Genomic DNA, 19,838 nt, shown 5'->3' on the forward strand with positions numbered 1-19,838 from the left:
AGTAGTTTGAAAGAATAAAGCGATTTGCCCGATTCTGAGCAGATTCAAGGGCTGAGGTAAGGTTAGACTGATGGGGGTCAAATATTGCGCAAGCGTATTCAAGTTTAGGTCGCACCAATGTTTTATAAGCTAGTAATTTTAAGGAAGAAGGTGTCATGCGCAGGTTACGACAGAGATACCCATTTGCTCAATTAGTTGAGTTTATTATTTGGTTAATGTGGTAAGACCATGTTAAGTCACTAGCGAGGTTAATACCAAGATACTTAAAAGAGGTAGCGGAAATAATGACAGTATCGATAATTTTATAAGTAGGCGGAGTATAATTTCGGCGGCGGTGAAAAGAAATTTGGACAGTCTTTGTAGTGTTTAAGGAAATTAGCTACGTAGTGCACCATTGCTGTATGTTATCCAGGTCATTTTAGAGCATGTAAGCATCCGCGGCGTTAGTTATGGGGCGGTAGGGGGATGTGGGCGAAGTCTCGCTTGTCCGTGCATGTCCGTGCAGAGATTTTTCTACTCGTACACAATTAAGCAGTCTGGACTCATTTCTGAAGGGCGTAAATTTTCTCGTCGTGCATGTAATCCACACCTAATTGTGGAAAGCTTAGTAGCAGGGCAGACATAATGGCAGGCAGACTTTTCTGCAGGTGGAAATCGATGCTTTCCATTAAATTCTTCTTTTTTCTGAAATATTTTAATCTCTTCAGTGATGGCGTACGTACTACATTAAGATTTTGCTGCTTGGAAAGACGGTTAATACAATGAGGATGTGTTATGTGTGAAAAAAAAATTGACCGATGATTAAGATAGCCGCGGTAATGCGGGATTTGAGTGCAGCTCTTCACGACAGGCAGGTGGCGTGTTAAACTGCTAGCCACCCTCCGTGGATCTTCCCGGGGTGGCGTTTCGCGTTACGGGCGCCTATAAAATAAAGTGTACAATTCAGGGTACGCGGGATGCCGTTTAGAATATTTAAGGAAAGAGCTATATGGGGGCCAGTCTCCTGTAGGGGGGATTGTATATGCAGAAAAACTGCTTCTTAAAATGTAAAACCCCATGAGTGCATCCCGATCACGTTCTTAAGGTTACATCCTTCGGCTCAACGCGTGAAATTTCCACAGCGCTCTCTGGCACAGGCATCGAGCAGTGCCGATCAAACGTTCACTCTGGCACCTCCAGATCGCTGGTAAGACTACATCAGTCACCTAAGCAATCAACTTTGTCTCGGATCGAACTGCTCCGTTTAGCCCGACAAAATGAAACATGCACGTTAGAAGAAATGCACAAGGCAGGGAGAAGCACCATCAGGTCGATGAACATAACAGGCGGTTTAATCCAGTAAAGTATTTAAAAAAGATAATATTGGAAAATATTTGCGCAAACGCAGCAGTTTTCAGTTCTCGCTTGCGTTGTTCCCCGCGTTTAACTTGCGGAGACAATCTCGTCGCAAAGTAGAGAAAACGTCCCGTTCAGGTGGTCCTTCTGTGCGGGTTCGCGCCCGTACCACCTCACTTCTTGAAGCGAATAGCTGAGCGCAAAACAAACTAACAAAGAAGCGAACATCAAACGTCAAGGAAAAGATGAGTATTTAGATGAACTGGGTGCAGATTATATAACGCACGCAGGAACAAACAATTCAAGGCAGCAGATAAGCGGCTATGACGGTTTCTAGCAAGATGCTAAAGAATACAGGAGTGATTGAGGGAGTTGCGGAGGGAAAATAAATACAAGGAGGATAGGGGGAAATTGCGTTGCTCAACTATGGCCGCATAACAAGACCGCTAGAAGAGGAAAAAGTTATACCGGTGGGGAAAAAATATTGTGCAACTGAAAAGCGGCAGAAAAGCGACAGGAATATAGTTTAGAGAATGGAGAGCAGCTGGAGGACGCGGTTTCTTCTGTATAACAGAGGATGGCAGATTCCACGGAGGCTAATGAGATTGAAAAAGGATAATAGGACAGGGTGAAATTTTGCAATACGGAGGGAAGATTCCACGGAGGCTAATGAGATTGAAGGGGTGTAATAGAAGAGAGTGTAATTTAACAATACGGAGGTCATATGCCCCGGAGGCTAATGAGATTGAAACGAAAAAAAAAAGGGGGGGGGAGTGAAATTAACGGAATGTCTGTAGGGAACTAGCAGAAATCAGAGCTTAAAAAAATCAATACCGAGGGAGAGTATGAGGGCGGAAAATCGAGAAGAAAGCAGGCGAGGGGATCACGAATAAGAAAGTTAGAAGGAGGAGGCGTAGGGTAGAAGAAAGGAAAGGGAAGCCAGGAAAAGGGAGAAACGAAGCGATGGCTGGCCAGAGCCGACAGGTGAGACGGAGCCGGCGTGGTCCCTACGACGCGGCGGGGGCCGCAGGGTCTTCCTCCTTGCCGCGTATCGAGTTGGCCAGCGGGTTCTTGAAGGGCTGCTCGTCCTGCGACTTCTGCGAGGAGCTCTCCTCCGCGTCGCCGGCGCCCTTCTCCTGGTCGTCTTCGTCGGCCTCGGTGGCGCTCTCGTCCGCGGCCTCCTCGGGAGTTGATGCGCCGCTTGCCGCGGCCGGGGCGCCCCAGCGGTCGTCCTGCAGCGCCTGCGCAGTTGGTTTTCACGACTTTTACCTGCTAGAGCCAAAGGAGTGACAGGGAGACGCACCATAGCAGAGCTCGGAGGATTGCTTTCGGCCTTGTCCTATTTGCTCCAATGCGCAGCGTTACTCCGCTTCAAGTGGCTCGCCGTGTAGTGAAAGCTACGAGCGTGAGGCAACACCTACCAAAGCTATGTGGTCGGCTCACGAGCGTGAGGACAGCACACTTCGGGAAGCCGTCGTCAAGCGCCCGAGTAGGGAGTATTCACCAATGTCATCATTTATTTGTCTGTGCAATTAAAGCCGCCGGTGTGTTCAAACGGATTATCGCCTCTTACCCAGGCCTGCATTGCTGGAGCTAGGTACTAGACAAAATGGCGCCCCTGATTTCACGTGAATACCCCCTGAATGCACAAGAGCGTTCAGAATTTCGCAACACAACAAACCCGAGAACTCTGGCTCCGTACCGATGAGTGGCTATGGCTCAGTGGTTAAGGCGTTCCGTCACTGAGTTATCGCACAGCTCATGTGTCGCACACCATCAAAGCCGATGATCACGGGAATGCCGGGCCAAACCAGAAAGCTCAGGCTCAACAATGCACAGGCGCAGTTGGCTCTGCAGCGCAACCTTCAGTGTACTGGCAACATTTTGCGCGATAATGCACGACGCTTCACGATGCGCTGACCTTGGCGTGAACATTGCGCGAGGTTGTTTCGGCCCTTATCTTTGCTCGCCTTTCCTTTCTGCGCTGGATCAAGACTTCTAGCGTAGCCGATAAATGTAAAGGAATGTAGCGGCTAATCTAGGTGTGTAGCATCATCATCCAGCTGATCTCATTCGGTTTGGTTTGGGGGGATTTATCGTCCCAAAGCTACTCAGGCCACGGAAAAGGCGCCCATGTGTGTGCGATGTCAGTGCACGTCAAAGATCCCCATGTGGTCGAAATTATTCTGGAGCCCTACACTACGACACCTCTTTCTTCTTTCACTTCCTCCTTTATCCCTTCCCTTAAACCGCGGTTCTGGTGTCCACCGAGATGGGACAGATACTACGACATTTCCTTTCCTAAAAAAAACTTGCGGCTCCTATTCCTGCTGCGAAGGTGGTTGGACAGCGAAGCTGTTCCATTACGACGTCTGATTGCGACCCATTGCGATGTCACTTGAAAATTAGCACACATGGCTCTAGAAAGAGTTAAATCTCAGACAAGTGAAATGTACTTATGTTACCTTTTATTACTTCACGATGACATTCACGACTGCTTTGTGATCAGTATGATATGCACAGAATTAGTGAATGAGTTGCTAGACCAGTCTCTCTGTTATATATGAGAGCGTAGTGACGTCAATACGTGATTTCTATACTGCTGTTGGGCACTTTTCTACTCGGAGTAGCTTACAGAACCACAATCTTTACCGGGAAACACACGCGAGGAGAAGGAACCTGCTTCGCATTGTTTGCAGGCGCCGTTATCATACATTATGTGGTTCACACTTCACAAGAGGACTTCGAATGACCTTAACCCCCTTTCGAAGCAGCTGCAAACCTCATCTTTACTGGAACACGTCCGACGGTGTTCCCATTGTTCACACGGGCCTTATCACCCGGCACCCACACGAGCTCAATACGCCTATCGGGATTTAGGGTGCACATTCTCAATATCTGCCATGCGGGGGGATGGACGCGTCCGCGGGCGAAGTTAAGAACGGCTGTTTTGGAATCGCTAAGTATATAAGCCGCATTGGTTTGGGCAATGGCTATTGCTATAGCTGCTTCCTCTGCATCTTCCCGGGTACAAGGGGGGTCTATGAAATGGGTAAATGGGGGGGGGGGGGGGGGGCTGCTGGATTCAGCTCGAAGCCCGCACTCGACTGCTACCACTACTTCATCGGTTAATCCAGCGAACTCAATTTCCGGACCGTTTAATTGCCGCTGCCACGAGGCATGGAGCTAAGCCTAACTCCTGCGAGATTCCCAACGCGACTCTGCTTAGCCGCCGACGCGGCGGGGGCAATAACAGCAGCTGCGCTCATCTCATATCGCCACGCCGGCGCCTGTTTCATCATGGCAGAAAATAGCAACACCGCACCGGCACATATAAGAGGATACGATCCCGGGGAAATGGAATTTACCATCACCGCGACAGCCCAGACGCAGCCGCCTTCACAAGAGAACCCCGCGGAAGAAGACACCTCCGGCTAGAATAGCGTGCCTCGTAAGAAGATAGCAAGCGCAATGCAGCCACCACCACGTCCGCCACCGCTCAAAGAGCAGGAAGCACCCGCTATCCGAACTCATAGATCTCCATGACTACCAGACCTGGACAACTTCAAACGCAAGATCGCGATGAAACCCAAACAAACATTCGACCTGCAGGCGTTCGCAGCGCGCATTTTCGATTTGGAGGAAGATCCGACGGACTACAAGAACGACCCATGCTGAGAGTGCTCAGCCTAGAAATGTATGGTCTGTACGAACAACGAAGCATACGCAAACTTCATCGCCAAGGTAAACAACAAACTCCTGCCAGTATCAGCTTATATAACTTTATCCGACGTTGTCTGCAAAGAAGTAATTCATAATATCAAGCCCAGGATAGACGATGACGCTATCTTCCGAGTACTATACTCTCCGGAAGCTTAAATAGTCGGCACGATAAGACTCGGCCAAACCACGCCCGCGGAGGCGGTTTTCGTCGGACGCCAAGTTTGCCTTACCATCTACTATGGCTGATTCGACCGTCGCTGCCACATCTGCCGGAAGACCAAACCGGCCTGCATCAACGGCGGAACTCCTGGGCACCGAATAGACACCTGCCCCAGCCCAGAAAAGCACTCTGCCCGGTATGCGGCAACATACTCTCTGAGGCGGCCATGAATGCAAACCCAGTGCGCCCTATGCAACGGGCCTCACAAGACCTACTCCAAAGAATGAAAGAAGAAGTTCCAATCTCCTGTGCACAATACCGCGACAAGTTCGAACATCAGCGCAAAGACGACGTCGACCAACTACAGCGAAGACTCCGCAGCAAGGAGCAACATCCAATCGGCAGAAAGAACTCAATGTCCCTTCCTCGGGCCGGTTCCTCCAATGGGAAGCAATCCAGGTCGCGCCCGCGGGAACCAGTAGGGAGCCAGGGGAAAAACAGCATCAAAGCAAAAGGAACCCAAAGAAGCTGACGTCTTCGAACCGCTCCGTATCCACGGTGGAGCCGCAGCAGCAAGACAAAGGCCATGCGGACACCCAGGTGAGCAGGACAGAATTGCCTCCCTTTACTGGTAGTTCACCCCCCACATAGAGACACCAGCGTAGAAACACAGCGTCAGGAAAACAAACAACTCCAGGCCCAAGCATCTGCACTTACTGCACAAGTAACCTCACTCGTAGCTCGGCTCAACGCTCAGGAGTCGAAAGCACGCACAAATTGGCCACCCACACCAAACCCAGCACCTCAGGATGCTTCAGTTACACAAGCCATGCCCGGCCAGATCTATCACCAGACAATCCAGGAAATAGGGTTAATTGGAGAGACATGGGAGAGGCCTTTGCCCTGCAGTGGGTGTAGTAAGGCTGATGCTGCTGCTGCTGATGATGATCCAGGAAATAAATCGAATACAGAACAGAGCCGAATCGAGGCTCAGCAAATGATCGAGAAAGCAATCGCTCCCATCCGAGCGGACATCAGACAAATACAAGAAGAGATAGCAAACATTAAGGAAAACCTACCCGAGAGGTCCTGTTTCACTGGACCCATAATCGCAGACGACGACTGAGTCAGTGACCTCTCATCATGTTACACGTCCCAAGAGTGACGTTATGGCAGTGGAACTGCCGGGGCTTCAAAAGAAAAGAATCGTCCTTAAGCCTCTGCATCTTCCAGAAAGGGAGCCTCAGGAAGCCATACTTATTCAGGAACTACTCACGATGGAACTTAAACTGACTGGCCATAGAGCATAGAAACACAATAAGCTCTCCGCCACTCTTGTCCACAAACCATACACTGTCATAATGACCGAATTACAGACGACACCACCTCCAGTATATCTCTCCTACCTGAACGCAGAGGCGAGGAAGGAATCCACCTCCTAAACACCTACAGCCCACCCAGAGACAAACACCCCAGACTAGGACTTTATTAACAGATTTCTGGCACTAGGGGCAAGGCTCCCTGCGTGATTGGGGGGAGGGGACGTCTTAACGCTCCGCACCAACTATCGGGATACCCGACGAGCACGCGATCTTTGCTCGCGAGGGGCTCACATTTCTCACGTACCCCACGTTTACAACCAGAATGGGCAACAGCGTCACTCGAGACACCTGCCTCGACTTCACACTAGTCAAGAATGCTGAAAACCCAAGCTGGACCAACGCAGACCAACACTTGGGCAGCGACCATCATATCCTATCCTGCAGCCTAACCACCGGCAGACTTAAGAGCAAGAGCGGCAGTGCTCGTCTCACGGACTGGCACAAATGGTGGGAGTCCCAACCCTCTTCAGACAACTCCATCATCGACATAGACGAATGGACCCAAACCATCAGGAACAGCCCAACTCGCTTTACTAAGGAAATCCATATGACCGAAAATTGCCCCGGCCGTCTACCCACACCTTCTCTATATTTGGAAAGCACGGCGATCCTCACAAAGGTTTGGGAGGAACGAAGGCACAATCGCAAGCTTCGACATCGCAAAGAGCATATCGATGCTCAAGCTGAAGCCTATGCGTGCACTCTCAATCGTCAAAATTGGAATTCACTATGCGACAGCCTTAAAGGCACTTGCTAGGAGCTCTCATTGTCCCCGCTCAAACCGAGTCGTAATCCCGTGACAGAATGAACAAGATCATCCGTTCATTCATTGGCACCAATGAGGATATCCTTGAAAGGCTGCGGCACAAATATTTACGCAAAGATCTGCCAACAACCTATCCAGAATACACAGGACTCCCTAACGATGAGCTCGACGCCCCGATCACGGTAAAGCAGGGTAGAGCAGAGCTAGCCTTCATGAGAAGAAACACCGCGCCAGAACCAAATGGAATCACTGTCCGAATGCTTTATGATCTCCCTGACGACCAGATCACATTCCTCGTAAACTACTTCAACACACACCATTGGAACAAAGGCAGACTCCCAACATCATGGAAAATTTCGTACCTAAGACTCATTCCCAAACCCTACAAACCCCTTCTTCAACAATCTCAGACCGATTAATCTCCTGCCTCGGAAAGCTCTTCAAGACAATCATCACCACCAGACTGTCGAGACACCTGGAGGAGAACGGGCATCTGCCGCCCACACAGTTTGATTTCCGGCCTCGCATATCGACGCAGGACGTCCTCCTTCATCTGTAAAATGACCTAATCGAAGAGCCTACCAGGCACCAGACAAGAGCCATCTTGGCGCTGGACTTGAAGGGAGCATTTGATAATACATTCCACTCAGGGATCCTCGGAGGGCTTACGGACAGCAACTGCGGAGCCAAGACTTACATTTACGTCAGGGACCTTCTAATTTCGAGACAGGCAGTTCACAACCGAGGATCCCTCCGCTCCAAGCCCATCACTCAAGGGCCCACGAGGGACTCCCCTGGCCGCGCTCTTATTCGCCCCTGCTATTCAACTTAGCAATGGAGGACTCTCCTTTCGAGTTGCAAAAGATCCGCGGCTCCCACCAAGTGATTTACGCGGATGACATCACGATTTGGTGCCACAGGGGGAGCGATGCAGAAGTGAAACAGCATGTTCAAGCAGCGGCAGATGCTGTCCATCAGTACGCGGGGGCCGGGGGCTCCAATGCACGCCGGAAAAGTCCGATCTCTTAATACTCAAGAACACAGGACAGCCTAATAATACAAACATCTAGATATACTTCCACGCACAAGAGGTACCAAGACTGACTGACGCCAAAATTCTCGGGCAACACATACATACACAGGGAAGACAGAAAACCACGACCATCAACAAACTCACGAAGACAACACAAAAAATTATAAGAATGCTCTCCCGAATCAGGAAGAAGAACCATGGGCTAAAGGAGAAGGAGGCTGTCCGTCTAGTCCAAACCTTCGTGGTATCACGTCTAGCCTATGGAACTGCGTATCTTCGCCTTTTTCAAGCAGAAGAGGAAAAGCTGGAGGCTCTCAACAGGACTGCCTACAAGACTGCACTGGGCCTTCCCAAGTCGACACCAACGACCAGTCTAATGTCTCTTGGAGTTCACAACACTCTCCGGGAGAGCTGGGATGCTCAGAGAACATCCCAACTAAACCGCCGCCTTGCATCCACCCACACCGGCTGCCTACTCCTCTACAAATTCCATCTGGCACTGCCGTAGAACATCGACCAAAGGACAAAACTAATGTTGAAAAAACGTATGAGACCTTACATCTTTACGATCCCCAGACACACGCACCCACAATACAACATACAAAGAAGAAACGCCAGGGCAGAAGTCCTCCGCAGAAAGTGGGACGACCATCTTTGGATAGTGCACGCGGCCGGCCCTCAATGCGGAAGGATTACCCTGGCCATTGTCAACCCACAAGGACGTCTGATTAACTCCGCATCCATCAAAGCTACGATCCCCACTGCAGAGGAGCCAGCCATAGTGCCTGCACTAGCTACCAGACCCGGCTCAAACATTCAAACAAGCCCTGTTTGCATGAACCCGGCGGGACCGGGTAGAGTCAGCGTCGGGCTAGGTGACTGGCCCCTGACTCGTCCCGACCGGTGTCTACATGAACTCTGTTCAAGCGCATAAGTATCGCAGCGGCGCCTAGCGTCTAGGTTCGCAGTTATTGTACAAGCTTCCGGTCTCTGTTTTTTGACTCGCGGGTTCCCGCGCGTTCGCAATGGCCGTGCCGTCTGCTGTTATGATCATAATGCTCACCCTCAATCACCTTTATTTCATGACCTTTTTTATGTCATAGATAAGCGTTCATAATGTGGTGCTCTGTGCGGCGGTGTTTCATTACCGGGCTCGTTGCCATGCCACGTCCAGTGGAAGCCGAGATTGGCCATTTCGGCCGGCAGGTCTTTAAACACGCTTGATTGCGCTACCGTCTGTTATCCAGCGCCTCGCTCGCATTTTAATATTAGTTAGTGCCAGAATGCATTCCACAAACCGGTCGGTCCAACAAGCGCTGGCGGAAATAGCGCGGGGACTGTCGGCGGATGCCATTATGGTCGATTGATCACATGACCGAAATCTTTCCCAGAGTTCCTTGTTACCCGACTCCCTGACCCGATTGCCTTTACATGGTTTTTGGAAAGGCGGGTCAGGCGAGTTAACTCGACTCGATCTGCCGGTTATTGTACTCGACCCGACAGCGTCCACATGAACCCGACAACTGTTTTTTACCCGACAAGCATACTCGACTCGACTCTATCTAGTTCATGTATACAGGGATACAGACTCCCAGTACTCCTGCAGGAACCTTATGTAAGGACAAGTACACCAGACTGCACTCTCAATGCTGAACAAGCACCCACATAACAAAGCCAACATTACTTGGTTCCCAGGCCACATGGACGAGACGGGAGGGAATGCCGCTACTCACACGCATGCCCGAGCGCTTCTCCTCCGGGCATCTCCGACGTCTGGTGAGACCGCGGAAAGCGATCCGCTACCAGTGACCACTTACAACGAATAACATAACACCGCAGGTTGGCGAGGCGCACATACCCTCTGCCGCATGAAGAACTAAGCAAGACTGAGGAACACACTCAGACACCTTCAAACAAGTACCTTTATAACACCCGTCAAACTAAACGTTTGGTATCCCACACTATATGCACCGCAATGCCCACACTATGGAGAAATAGCCTCTACTTATCACATGGTGTGGGCTTGCCAACTCAATCCCGCTATCGACCGTATACTAAACACAGACCCGGGGCAATGGGAGGCCATTCTGCTCAGCGGAGACCCTGATCACCAGCGCGGACTGGCACGCAGGGCCATCGCTGCCGCGCAGGCCAGTGGACTGCCGGAATTGGCGGCTCACCCAGAAGCCCTTGTATCTCCTTTCTTCGGAAATAAAGAAGTTTTCCTCCTCCTTCTTCGTGTGCAAGACAACCTTCCCCACTGGCCACTGCGCCACTCGCTGCGACCACGCTAAATCCATCGGCTGTCGCTTTACTGCGAATAGCCACAATAGGCATAATTTTTCAAAGCGCGCAAATATGCATACCTGTTCACACTTATCTCACTGCACTGTGCGCACAGCAGCTTTGCATATAGAGTGTGACTGATAAATGGATTTCGGCACCTCATTTTCTGGAACGCGAATTATTTCGACTTACGGCACATGGAGTTGCCCAGCTTGGCCTCGTCGCTGTTGTCGCCGCAATTGTTGACGTTGTCGCAGCGGTAGCCCTTGTATATGCAGCGGCCGCCGGACGCACACTGGAACTCCTCCGGTCTTCAAGAGCCGTCTTGCGCTGCGGCCAGCCATTCATGAGCGCATTTTATCAGCATCGACGAAAAAGTAGATCGCATGCATATGACCGATCGCAGAAGTGAAGTGACGGCTACAAGCCCCATGTCGACAGGCCAGTCCATTGTTCGACGACCACCCAGATGGCACGCATTTTTGATTGTTTAACATACCCCAAATACCGGCTAACCACTCTTTAAATTACAGTCCACGCTTTTTTCTGTGCTTTGACGAGCTAATGAATTTTTCAGAAAAGCCCAACCACTTTAAAAATTGGAAATTGGCTTTTGAGGAAAGGAAATGGCGCAGTATGTCTCATCTCGGCGGACACCCGAACTCGTAAAGGAAGGAATCAACGTTGGAGAGAAAGAAGAAAAGAAAGAGGCGCCGTAGTGGAGTGCGCGGGAATAATTTCGACCACCTGCGGATCTTTAACGTCCACTGACATCGCACAGCACACGGTCGCCTTAGCGTTTCGCCTCCATCGAAACGCGGCCGGGTTCGAACCCGGGATCTCCGCCTCAATAGCCGAGCGACCTAACCACTGTGCGCCCGCGGCGGGTAAGCCAACTATCTTCCTTTTCTCTCGCTCTAAAATGTCTGCAATACGTCTCAGTAAAGTACATAAACTTCTCGTAAATTTGAAAGAAATGATAGCGAAATCTGTAAGATGCTGACATATGGGGCAGGCCCGGCTCACATGGCCCCGAAAGTACACATTATCGAGAACACACATCCACCAGTTCTTCCGAACGTTCCCCCTGGCCAGGAAGCGTAGGCGGTAGTTTCTGGTTACGACATACTACGCACCCGGCGGCACATCTTGCCCCGCAGCCAGTTCAACTCTTTGTGCTCTCATTTGAATGAAATCGGCCTACGCGTCCCCTTTCAATTCTTTTCGTCCTCTCAACCGCTTCCCTCTTTCCTCTCCTCCGTTTTCTTCCTTGTCTGGTCCAGTATGGCGCACTCTGCGTAAAAAAAAGTAAGCAGTAGCTTAGCTCTGGTTAAGCCTGGATATACAAGCGAAAAGCTTGTAACGGCCAGTCTTGGGATATTCCTCTTCTGACTCTCTTGTTTCCTCTTCCTCACTCGCTTGGCTGCTGCTGCTGGCTGAAGATGCGGCCAGGACACGCTTTTCGCCTTCTTTCCGACGTCGTTAAGCAAGGCGTATTTCCCGTTGTTCAGGTGTTTCGGCTGCAGATTTAGCTTTGGCTTTATCGTTTTTTCGCTGTTGTGCAGCCAAATCTGAAGCGAGTACTTCTGGATCGGGTGAATTTAGTTTCTCAGCTTTTCTGCGTAATCTAGCAGCGGCTGCACTCTCCTTCGCTTCGATGTCGAGTGCGCACCCCTATTCTCTGGAAAGCGCATTATATAGCCTCCTTGCGCATGCACATGACGCACATGTGCAGTAGCGCGCGGCTGCGCCGTAAGGTCAAGCGACGGAGTTGGCGGCGGCAGCAGCGAGGAGCGACAACCTGCGCGGCGCGTGACGTCACTCGTTTTCGCGCATGCGCATAACTCACCAGCTCGGCTCACGCAAAGCTCGGCTCTGACCCGCGTAGCGAAGCTTTTCGCTTCAAAATCGGGAAACGAGAGACGCCTTGGTTACCCGCCGCGGTGGCTCAGTGGTTAGGGCGCTCGGCTATTGATCCGGAGTTATCGGTTTCCAACTCGACCTCAGCGGCTGCGTTTTTATGGAGGCAAAACGCTAAGGCGCCCGTGTGCTGCGCGATGTCAGCGCACGTTAAAGATCTCCAAGTGGTCGAAATAATTCCGGAGCCCTCCACTACAGCACCACTTTTTATTCTTTCACTCCCTCCTTTATCCCTTTCCTTAAGGCGCGGTTCAGGTGTCCAACGATATATGAGACAGATACTGCGCCATTTCCTTTCTCCAAAAACCAATTATTATTATTTGAGACGCCTAGGTGGATGTCTGTAAATTAATTCCGCCCGCCAGGGGTTATCAAAAAGCGTGTGCAGACATCGCACAGCACACAGGAGTTTCTGCGTTCCAACCCCATGGAAATGAATCTGCCGGGGTCAGGATTCGGTTCCGTTCGGTTCGGTTCCGTGAGCCACATGGCCCAGTGTAATACATGACGCAGAAAGCAGTGCATTGGCGCGGCCACTCACACTCGGTGTAGCTTGTGGCGACCATGGCCAGGATGTGGTTGTCGAAGAATTGCGTCAGCGGAGTCTTGGGAGAAGAGCTTCAGCTGCAGCGAGTGCGTCGTGTTGAAGTGGTGGTTGTCCTCTTTCGTGATCCACCCGCACCGCTCATCCTTGTCGGAGCCGAAGTTGAACTTGGTGATGACCTGCGAGCAGCGCCCAAGAGGTCAGCGCTGGGTAGGCAGCAATGGCTTTCCATTTTGTGTTGGCCTGTGCTGGCTTTCCGCTTGCCAGCAAAGCAAACAGTCAACATTTTTGCTGTTAAAGGAACGCGCTCAAACCGGACTCGCTTGAAAAACCGAAAGAAGGGGTCAGAACGAAGAAGCTACTGCGACTACGGTTTTCGCAGAACCCGAGTCGTCATCCACCCAGGAGAGGCAAAACGTGCCTTTTGGGAGCCGGAACGTGACAGCCGACCCGTCGACGTCATGTCCACTGCAAGCACTATGCATACGCCGACAAGGACATGACCGAGGGACGGCTTTGCATCGTCCTTCGCGCACATCGACCGTATTCACTGACCGAGATGTAGTCGATGCAGGACTCGTTGAGCACGCCCCTGCGCAGGTTCATCTCGACCACGGAGACGATGAGGTCCGAGCTGCCCGGAGCTGAGAACTCGAAGCTGCAGCCGTTCTCGCCCGTGGCGCGGAGGTCGCGCAGCTGCTTCGCCGTCAGGATGCCCGCCGACTGGGGCGCCGACGTGTCGTTCAGGCTCTGCTTATGGTCCTTGCTGTCACAGTGGTCGTTCAGGGACACTGCGCAGTGACGGCGCAGAGCATGGGAATATTACTCAAAGTAATGCAAGGTTGTCCGTCGCGCTATCTTGCGCGCGAAGACGCATACCTATCGAGACACTCACCGATTTCGTACAGTGCCGGGTCGTTGGGAAAGATGACGGCGTCTACAACGGTGACGGCCAGAACAGTTGCGGTGCACAGCCACGCCAAAATGTCTTCTCAGAACGCCAGGGAAACGGCAAGTGCGCGAGCAGGGCGTTAGCTCGAGGTCACGGGGACGAGTGTACGAGCACTTCCTCTTTCTTCTTCCCTAAAATCTGATAAGTGCCTCGTACGTATAGCCAATTAACGTTCCTGATAATTTGTCGCCTCTTTGTTACGCGACCAAATCCTTTCTCTGGATTAGTCATCGTAATCGCCCCTTTGTGCCATTACCCTTGTGTAATATGAACTTTATTGCTAAAAACAGAATGGCTGGAAAACGCCAAAAGGCTAACTTCCAGCCGTGTCAACGCATATATACATACTTTTTTACCGCGATCTGCAAAAGTAAATAAATGAAACGGAACGCTAAGAAGCGCAGTTCTGTGCGACTTTCCGAAGTTGCTAAAGCACAATAAGTTTTATTCGCTGTCAGCCGTGACCTGATATCCACCTAGAACCGATGATCGGCATTCTACCTTTTCAGACGAAATAAATGTCTTCCAATCGAATTCATGGAGCCACTGTGCTCGATTGCAGCAACAGCTTAGCTCCAGTTGGCCCGCTTCTCTTGGTCCTCCTCACTGAACCCTGGCCAATCCCCCGTCGTGAATACGTGCCATGTCACTAATGCAACAGCAACAACCGATTGTGAGCCTAAGTTTAACAAAAACGCTTTCATATATAGCGTTCGTTGCATTCGCCCCGATATGAGACCGCAAACTAATAATTTATTGGAACAGAGCTTCTATTGCTGAAGCCGGGGCCCCTCTTAGCGAGTTTCGTGGCATGTGCTGTATAGGTGGGGAAGCGCGGTTAACCAGTTCACCCGCGAAATATAGTGATTTCGTGATGAGATTTGAGACAGGAAATGGGTGAGCACGGTTGCTCAAGATTTCCAGCTCACGTTTCCAGCTGTTGTCCGTTGTCCCGGATGTAGTGTATGACCTGTGTGCTGCTGGGGTGTGTTGCCATGCATTAGTCTGGGTTGGGTTTTCTGATGCATGAGTCGCTAAGCGTGTGTGATGCGCCACAAAGAGGGTCAAAAATGCCTGCTTATTGTACCAATAGATGTGAACGTTTTCGAAAAGTTACGTTTTTGGCAATATCTCCTCGATAAAAAAACAGCGCAATTAAAACGAAGGATCAGAGAAAGGAAACACACGAACAATCAGTTTCCTTCTTTTAGTTGCTTTGTTTCGTTCTGTCAAAATGCGATAGCAACTCGCCAACTATGCAGCGCTGCAACATCTCCTGCTTTTAGTAACCAATAGACACGTGATTTTCTTCTTACAGCAAACTATAGTGGAAACGAATGTGTAGTAAAATAGAGGTAACTACTTTTTTCTTTGCCTTTAAAGGTTCGTGCGTAAAAATAGAGTGGTGTTTACTGTGACCACGTCTGCGCGTCTTTCACAAAGGTGATCATCAGCGTGACTACGCCCACCGGAGGGCAAATGCCTCTCCCATGTCTCTCCAATTAACCCTGTCCTTTGCCAGCCGCGCCCACCACATGCGCTCAAAATTCTTAATCTCTTTCGCCCACCTACCCTTTTGCCGCCCTTTCTACTCTTGCCTTCTATTGGAATTCACTCCGTTATTCTTAAGGACTAGCGGTCATCTTGCCTTCGCATTACATACCCTTCCCGCGCCTATTTCTTCCTCTCGATTTCGACTAGGATGTTATTAACCCGCGTTTATTCCCTCACCAACTCTGCCCGCTTCCAATCCCTTAACGTTACACCTACCATTTTTCTTTCCATAGCTCGCTGCGTTATCGTTTAGCTTGAGGTGAACCCTTTTTGTTAGCCTCCACGTTTCTCTGTCCGTAGGTGAGTACTGGTAAAATACCGCTGTCGCATACTTTCCTCTTGAGGGATATTGGTAAACTGCCACTCGTGATCTGAGAGAACCTGAACCACCAGCACCTCGCTGCCAATTGTGAACTGCTGTTTGCTTGCTATAGACTGTTGAACATCACTTTGGTTTTCTACATGTTAATTTTCAGACCCACCATTCTGCTCTGCCTGTCTAACACATTGACCATGCTTTCCATTTCATCTCCTGAGTGATTCAGCGAGGCAATGTCATCAGTGAATCGCAGATTAGTGAGCTTATCTCCATTATGCCTTATCCCATGGACTCATTTTGTATTAAGGTGTGCGTATCGAATAAGAAGACGACATGAAATCGTATTCATAACACGTTTTTGGGGCTATACTAATTTCATTCGCCCAGGACAGGCCTTCCAGGTGCTGGTCGTTGTCTACTGCATCATACCATTCGAACTGTCATCTGCTTCGTATAGGTAACTATTTACTACAGTTTCCTGCAATCTTTGAAGAGGATGTTTGCCGACGCTACCTTTGCGAGCGCATGAAGTGCACACGTCGGCTCTTTTGTATACAGCTTATGCCTACATGGCTCGCTCAGAAGTTTTCCTTGGCGCCTCATTGAGGAGGGAGTAAATTTGAGTAAATTTGATAACCCAACAGGTGAAGACAATTCTGGCTTGCAAAGCTAAGAACTGTTGGCACGACAGAGAATGGGAAACGTCTACGCTTTCCGGTCTTGCCATCGGTACACCGGAAGCCTTAAGATATCAGGTGCAAGAGCATATGTGCACCTAAGAACCGATGAAGAGAGCGTTATATAACTCGTACACTAGTGTTCCTTCATTCGGTTAACTGACACTGCAGTGTGTCTTTTGGATAAGGCCCCTCTTTGCAGACACCTCAAATTAAATAGTCTCCAACGCTGACAAGAATGGAAACAAGGCATTTACACTACCACCACTAAGCAGGTCTGTCGCAGGTTATTGATCTTGGAACGAACCAAGCCAGTCATCTGTCACATAAAGTGTCCGACACACGACACACCCTGTCAAGTGGCTAAGTACTAGATTGCATTAAAATGCCTGCACGTATGCCCGCTCTGGGGCTGGTCGTCTCCCTAAAAAGCAAGCACGTGGCGACAACACCGGAGTACGTGCAAACCTTAGGAGATCGATTAACCCGACCGCCAGATACGGTCGCGGGACGAGCCATATCCCCCTTTTTTAAGCAAAAACCAAATAGCCCAGTAACGTAGCCAGTATCAGCGGATAACAAATATCTCAGCTCGACGCTCTCGCTGGTATGACAAACTTGCAGCTAGACATCTCTGCAATGAAGCATAGGCTTGCCGGTGAACACGCACGAGATCTGAAGAAGCGCACATATATCACGACGAACAGACGCAGATATCAATGGGACACACTATTAAACAGAGTTTGACGCAATTATGACTGGGTCAGCGTCGCGGACTTCTTAGCAGTTCGTGCCAAACACACTAGTAGAGAAATGAATCGTTCCATGTTTTTGGCGCCTCTAGAAACAGTCACTATTCAGCGCATTCCCGCCGCACATTTCATATAGAGAAGCGAAAGTTTCGGTCGAATACTTAAGCATATATGTACTTAAAAAGTCTATAGTGGAAATCAAACAAAATAATAAAGTCTCTTAATCTCTCTTAGCGCTAAGGTGTGTTCCGGCAAGCAATACAAGTAGGCAAACCAACACAGAAACAAGCAATCGAACAGACGTACTGCTATAAACATGCTATTTTTCTGGAAACTTGTTGCCAGTCGATGTAGTAATGGCTGACAAAAGTGCAGCATTGCTGGTTCGAGCTACGTACTGTATATGCTCTAGCGCCGACGATCGCAAACGGTGCTGGACAGTTTTTGGATTTGCTTCAGACAAAGCTCGCTGTTGAGCAAATAAGCTGCAACCACGCTAAAGCAGAGAATCGGCTGTTCCCAGTTCAACGCTTTTCGCTAGATCTTTTATTATTGCGCAAATATCTATGGCGAGTTCATCCTTTTGTCAAAGTCGGAAATAGATAAAAATTTCATGATCACCTGGTGTCGCTGTTTTTTCCCTGCTATCTTAGAAAACTGGTTTATACATTGTTTTTATCTCGGTTTGATACGTCGCGCATACTCAAGTGTGCCCAGGCCATCATGGGGCCGATGCATTGGTCAACCTCGGCAGTTGCTAGTGGGATATTCCCTTTTTTCGCGCCGCGAAAAATGAGCGCGAATTTTTGAGCGCCTGCTTCCGCTCCATTTCGGTCGGAACTTGAATAGGGGCAGCTTTCTTGGGCTTTTCGATGAACACTTCGGGCAGCCAGTGGACGACCCCGATGCTCAGCATTGTCGTGAATGCCGCGAACATGCTGAAGGCGGCGTTCGCGTTCCGCCCGGAGAGCATGATGAGGGAGACGCTGGACAGTGTTCCGGCACCACCGAAGAAAATGGACAGGCTCACGCCGATGCTTCGAATGTGCGTGGGGAAGATGTCTCCCACGTAGCACAGGGCCACGCCCAGCGCAGCCGACACGGCAACCTTCATGCCTGCGTGTACGAAGGGGACGGCCGGGTTGTAGTCCCTGCTGATCACCGCCGCCTCGGCCAAGGCGCAGCCGCACACGACGACGAGCAGCGCGGCCAGCGTGTCGCGCAAGCCCCACTTGGTCATGGCCCAGTAGGTGGCCGCGTAGCAGGCAGTCGAGAGGAAGACGTCCGCCACATGCCAGCGGAGAACCGTCGCTCTGTCCCTAACCAAGACGCCAAAGTAGAGGGCGCTCAGCGTAAACCTGGCGATGAAGACAGACACCGCACGACGGCGCATCTTTACCGTTTCGATGATGCCCTCCACTGCGGATGTGGAGGCCGCGGATGAGTGGCTGCGGTCTATCTTCCCCAGCTGGGTCATGATCACTGTTAGGGTTGCCCTGGCCTTGTTCATGTCCACGCCGTTGAGCTGGGCCGCTCTCAGGATGGCCACTTCGGCGTCGCGCATGTTACCAGTGGTGAGGAGCCACGCGGGTGACTTCTCCTGCAGGCAGCACCAGGTGGCGCACATGGCTGTCGGAACGAGGAGCAGTCCCTGGGCGAGCAGCCAGCGCGGTTCCAGCAGCGAAACGGCGTGCAGAAGCGGCGGCACCACGGTGGCCGCCACGGCAGTGTGGAGCAGAGTGAAGAGCGAGCGCCACGCGTTCCCGGTCACCTCGTGCAGCAGGATGAAGGTGAGGATGTATGTGGCGGAGCCAGCCGATACGGCCACGATGCGGGTGATGACTAAGGAGGCATACGAGGCCGCCGCGCTGGTGCCTACGGAGGAGAGCAGCAGGACGAAGGCGCAGGCCAGCAGGACGGGCCTCCTGCCCACGCGGTCGGACACGAAGCCAGCCACGGGTGCCAAGAATGTGTAGCCCACGACGTATGCGAGGGAGGACAGGTCGTGCACGTGCCGCGGCTCGCACACGAGGTCGAACAGGCTCACGATGCTGTCCCTCTAGTCGGCGATGTCGTAGTCCCATTTGTGGCAAGGCACGGCTGTCCTGTTTTCCAGGAGGCTGTCCTGCGGGCCGCGAGAAACGCTCAAGAATGTCACATTGGAAAGATAGCACTTTTTTAGGATCAGAATTACTAAGGCAATAGTGTTAAAGTATCCGTTCTGCAGAAAATCCGGTGTTGGCGTTGTGACAGAAAAATTATGGACGTGGCTCCAGCAGGTGGTCTCCAGAGAGCGACCTAGAACACAGGTGGCCCATCTACGTCAATGACCTTGCAGCGTCATCGGTCGACCGGATAGTGAGCCCCGGATAGTGTCCACCGGATAGAGAGCAGACTCCACCGTGGCAGGTGGCAGTAAATTAATCATTGGTCTC

General features: G+C 50.9%; 2 protein-coding genes and 1 pseudogene across 2 annotated transcripts; all 3 read right to left on the minus strand.

The window, feature by feature from the left end:
* Nucleotides 1-2,108: 2,108 nt before the first annotated feature.
* LOC144119960 (uncharacterized) lies at nt 2,109-7,969 on the minus strand. Its single transcript, XM_077652458.1, has 2 exons — nt 7,949-7,969; nt 2,109-2,576 (listed from the first exon to the last, which is right to left on the minus strand). Exons 1-2 carry the CDS (start codon nt 7,967-7,969, stop codon nt 2,343-2,345), a joined length of 255 nt encoding a protein of 84 aa, XP_077508584.1. The 3' UTR covers nt 2,109-2,342.
* A 43-nt stretch (nt 7,970-8,012) lies between these two features.
* LOC144119961 (uncharacterized) lies at nt 8,013-18,125 on the minus strand (annotated as a pseudogene).
* A 35-nt stretch (nt 18,126-18,160) lies between these two features.
* On the minus strand, nt 18,161-19,030 carry LOC144119962 (solute carrier family 22 member 21-like). The gene has a single exon (XM_077652459.1). The coding sequence runs from the start codon at nt 19,028-19,030 to the stop codon at nt 18,161-18,163; it is 870 nt and encodes a 289-aa protein (XP_077508585.1).
* Nucleotides 19,031-19,838: the final 808 nt, after the last annotated feature.

The sequence above is a fragment of the Amblyomma americanum genome, chromosome 2 (assembly GCF_052857255.1).
Source record: "Amblyomma americanum isolate KBUSLIRL-KWMA chromosome 2, ASM5285725v1, whole genome shotgun sequence".
Lineage (NCBI taxonomy): Eukaryota > Metazoa > Arthropoda > Arachnida > Ixodida > Ixodidae > Amblyomma > Amblyomma americanum.

Excerpts from the sequence above, each read along its gene's own strand:
- LOC144119960 (XM_077652458.1), bottom strand. The coding sequence starts at position 7,969 with ATGGCTCTTGTCTGGTGCCTG. Across the intron at positions 2,577-7,948 it reads TGGCTCTTGTCTGGTGCCTG|GCGCTGCAGGACGACCGCTG; the intron begins GTAGGCTCTTCG and ends CCAACTGCGCAG.
- LOC144119962 (XM_077652459.1), bottom strand. The coding sequence starts at position 19,030 with ATGTGCGCCACCTGGTGCTGCCTGCAGGAGAAGTCACCCGCGTGGCTC.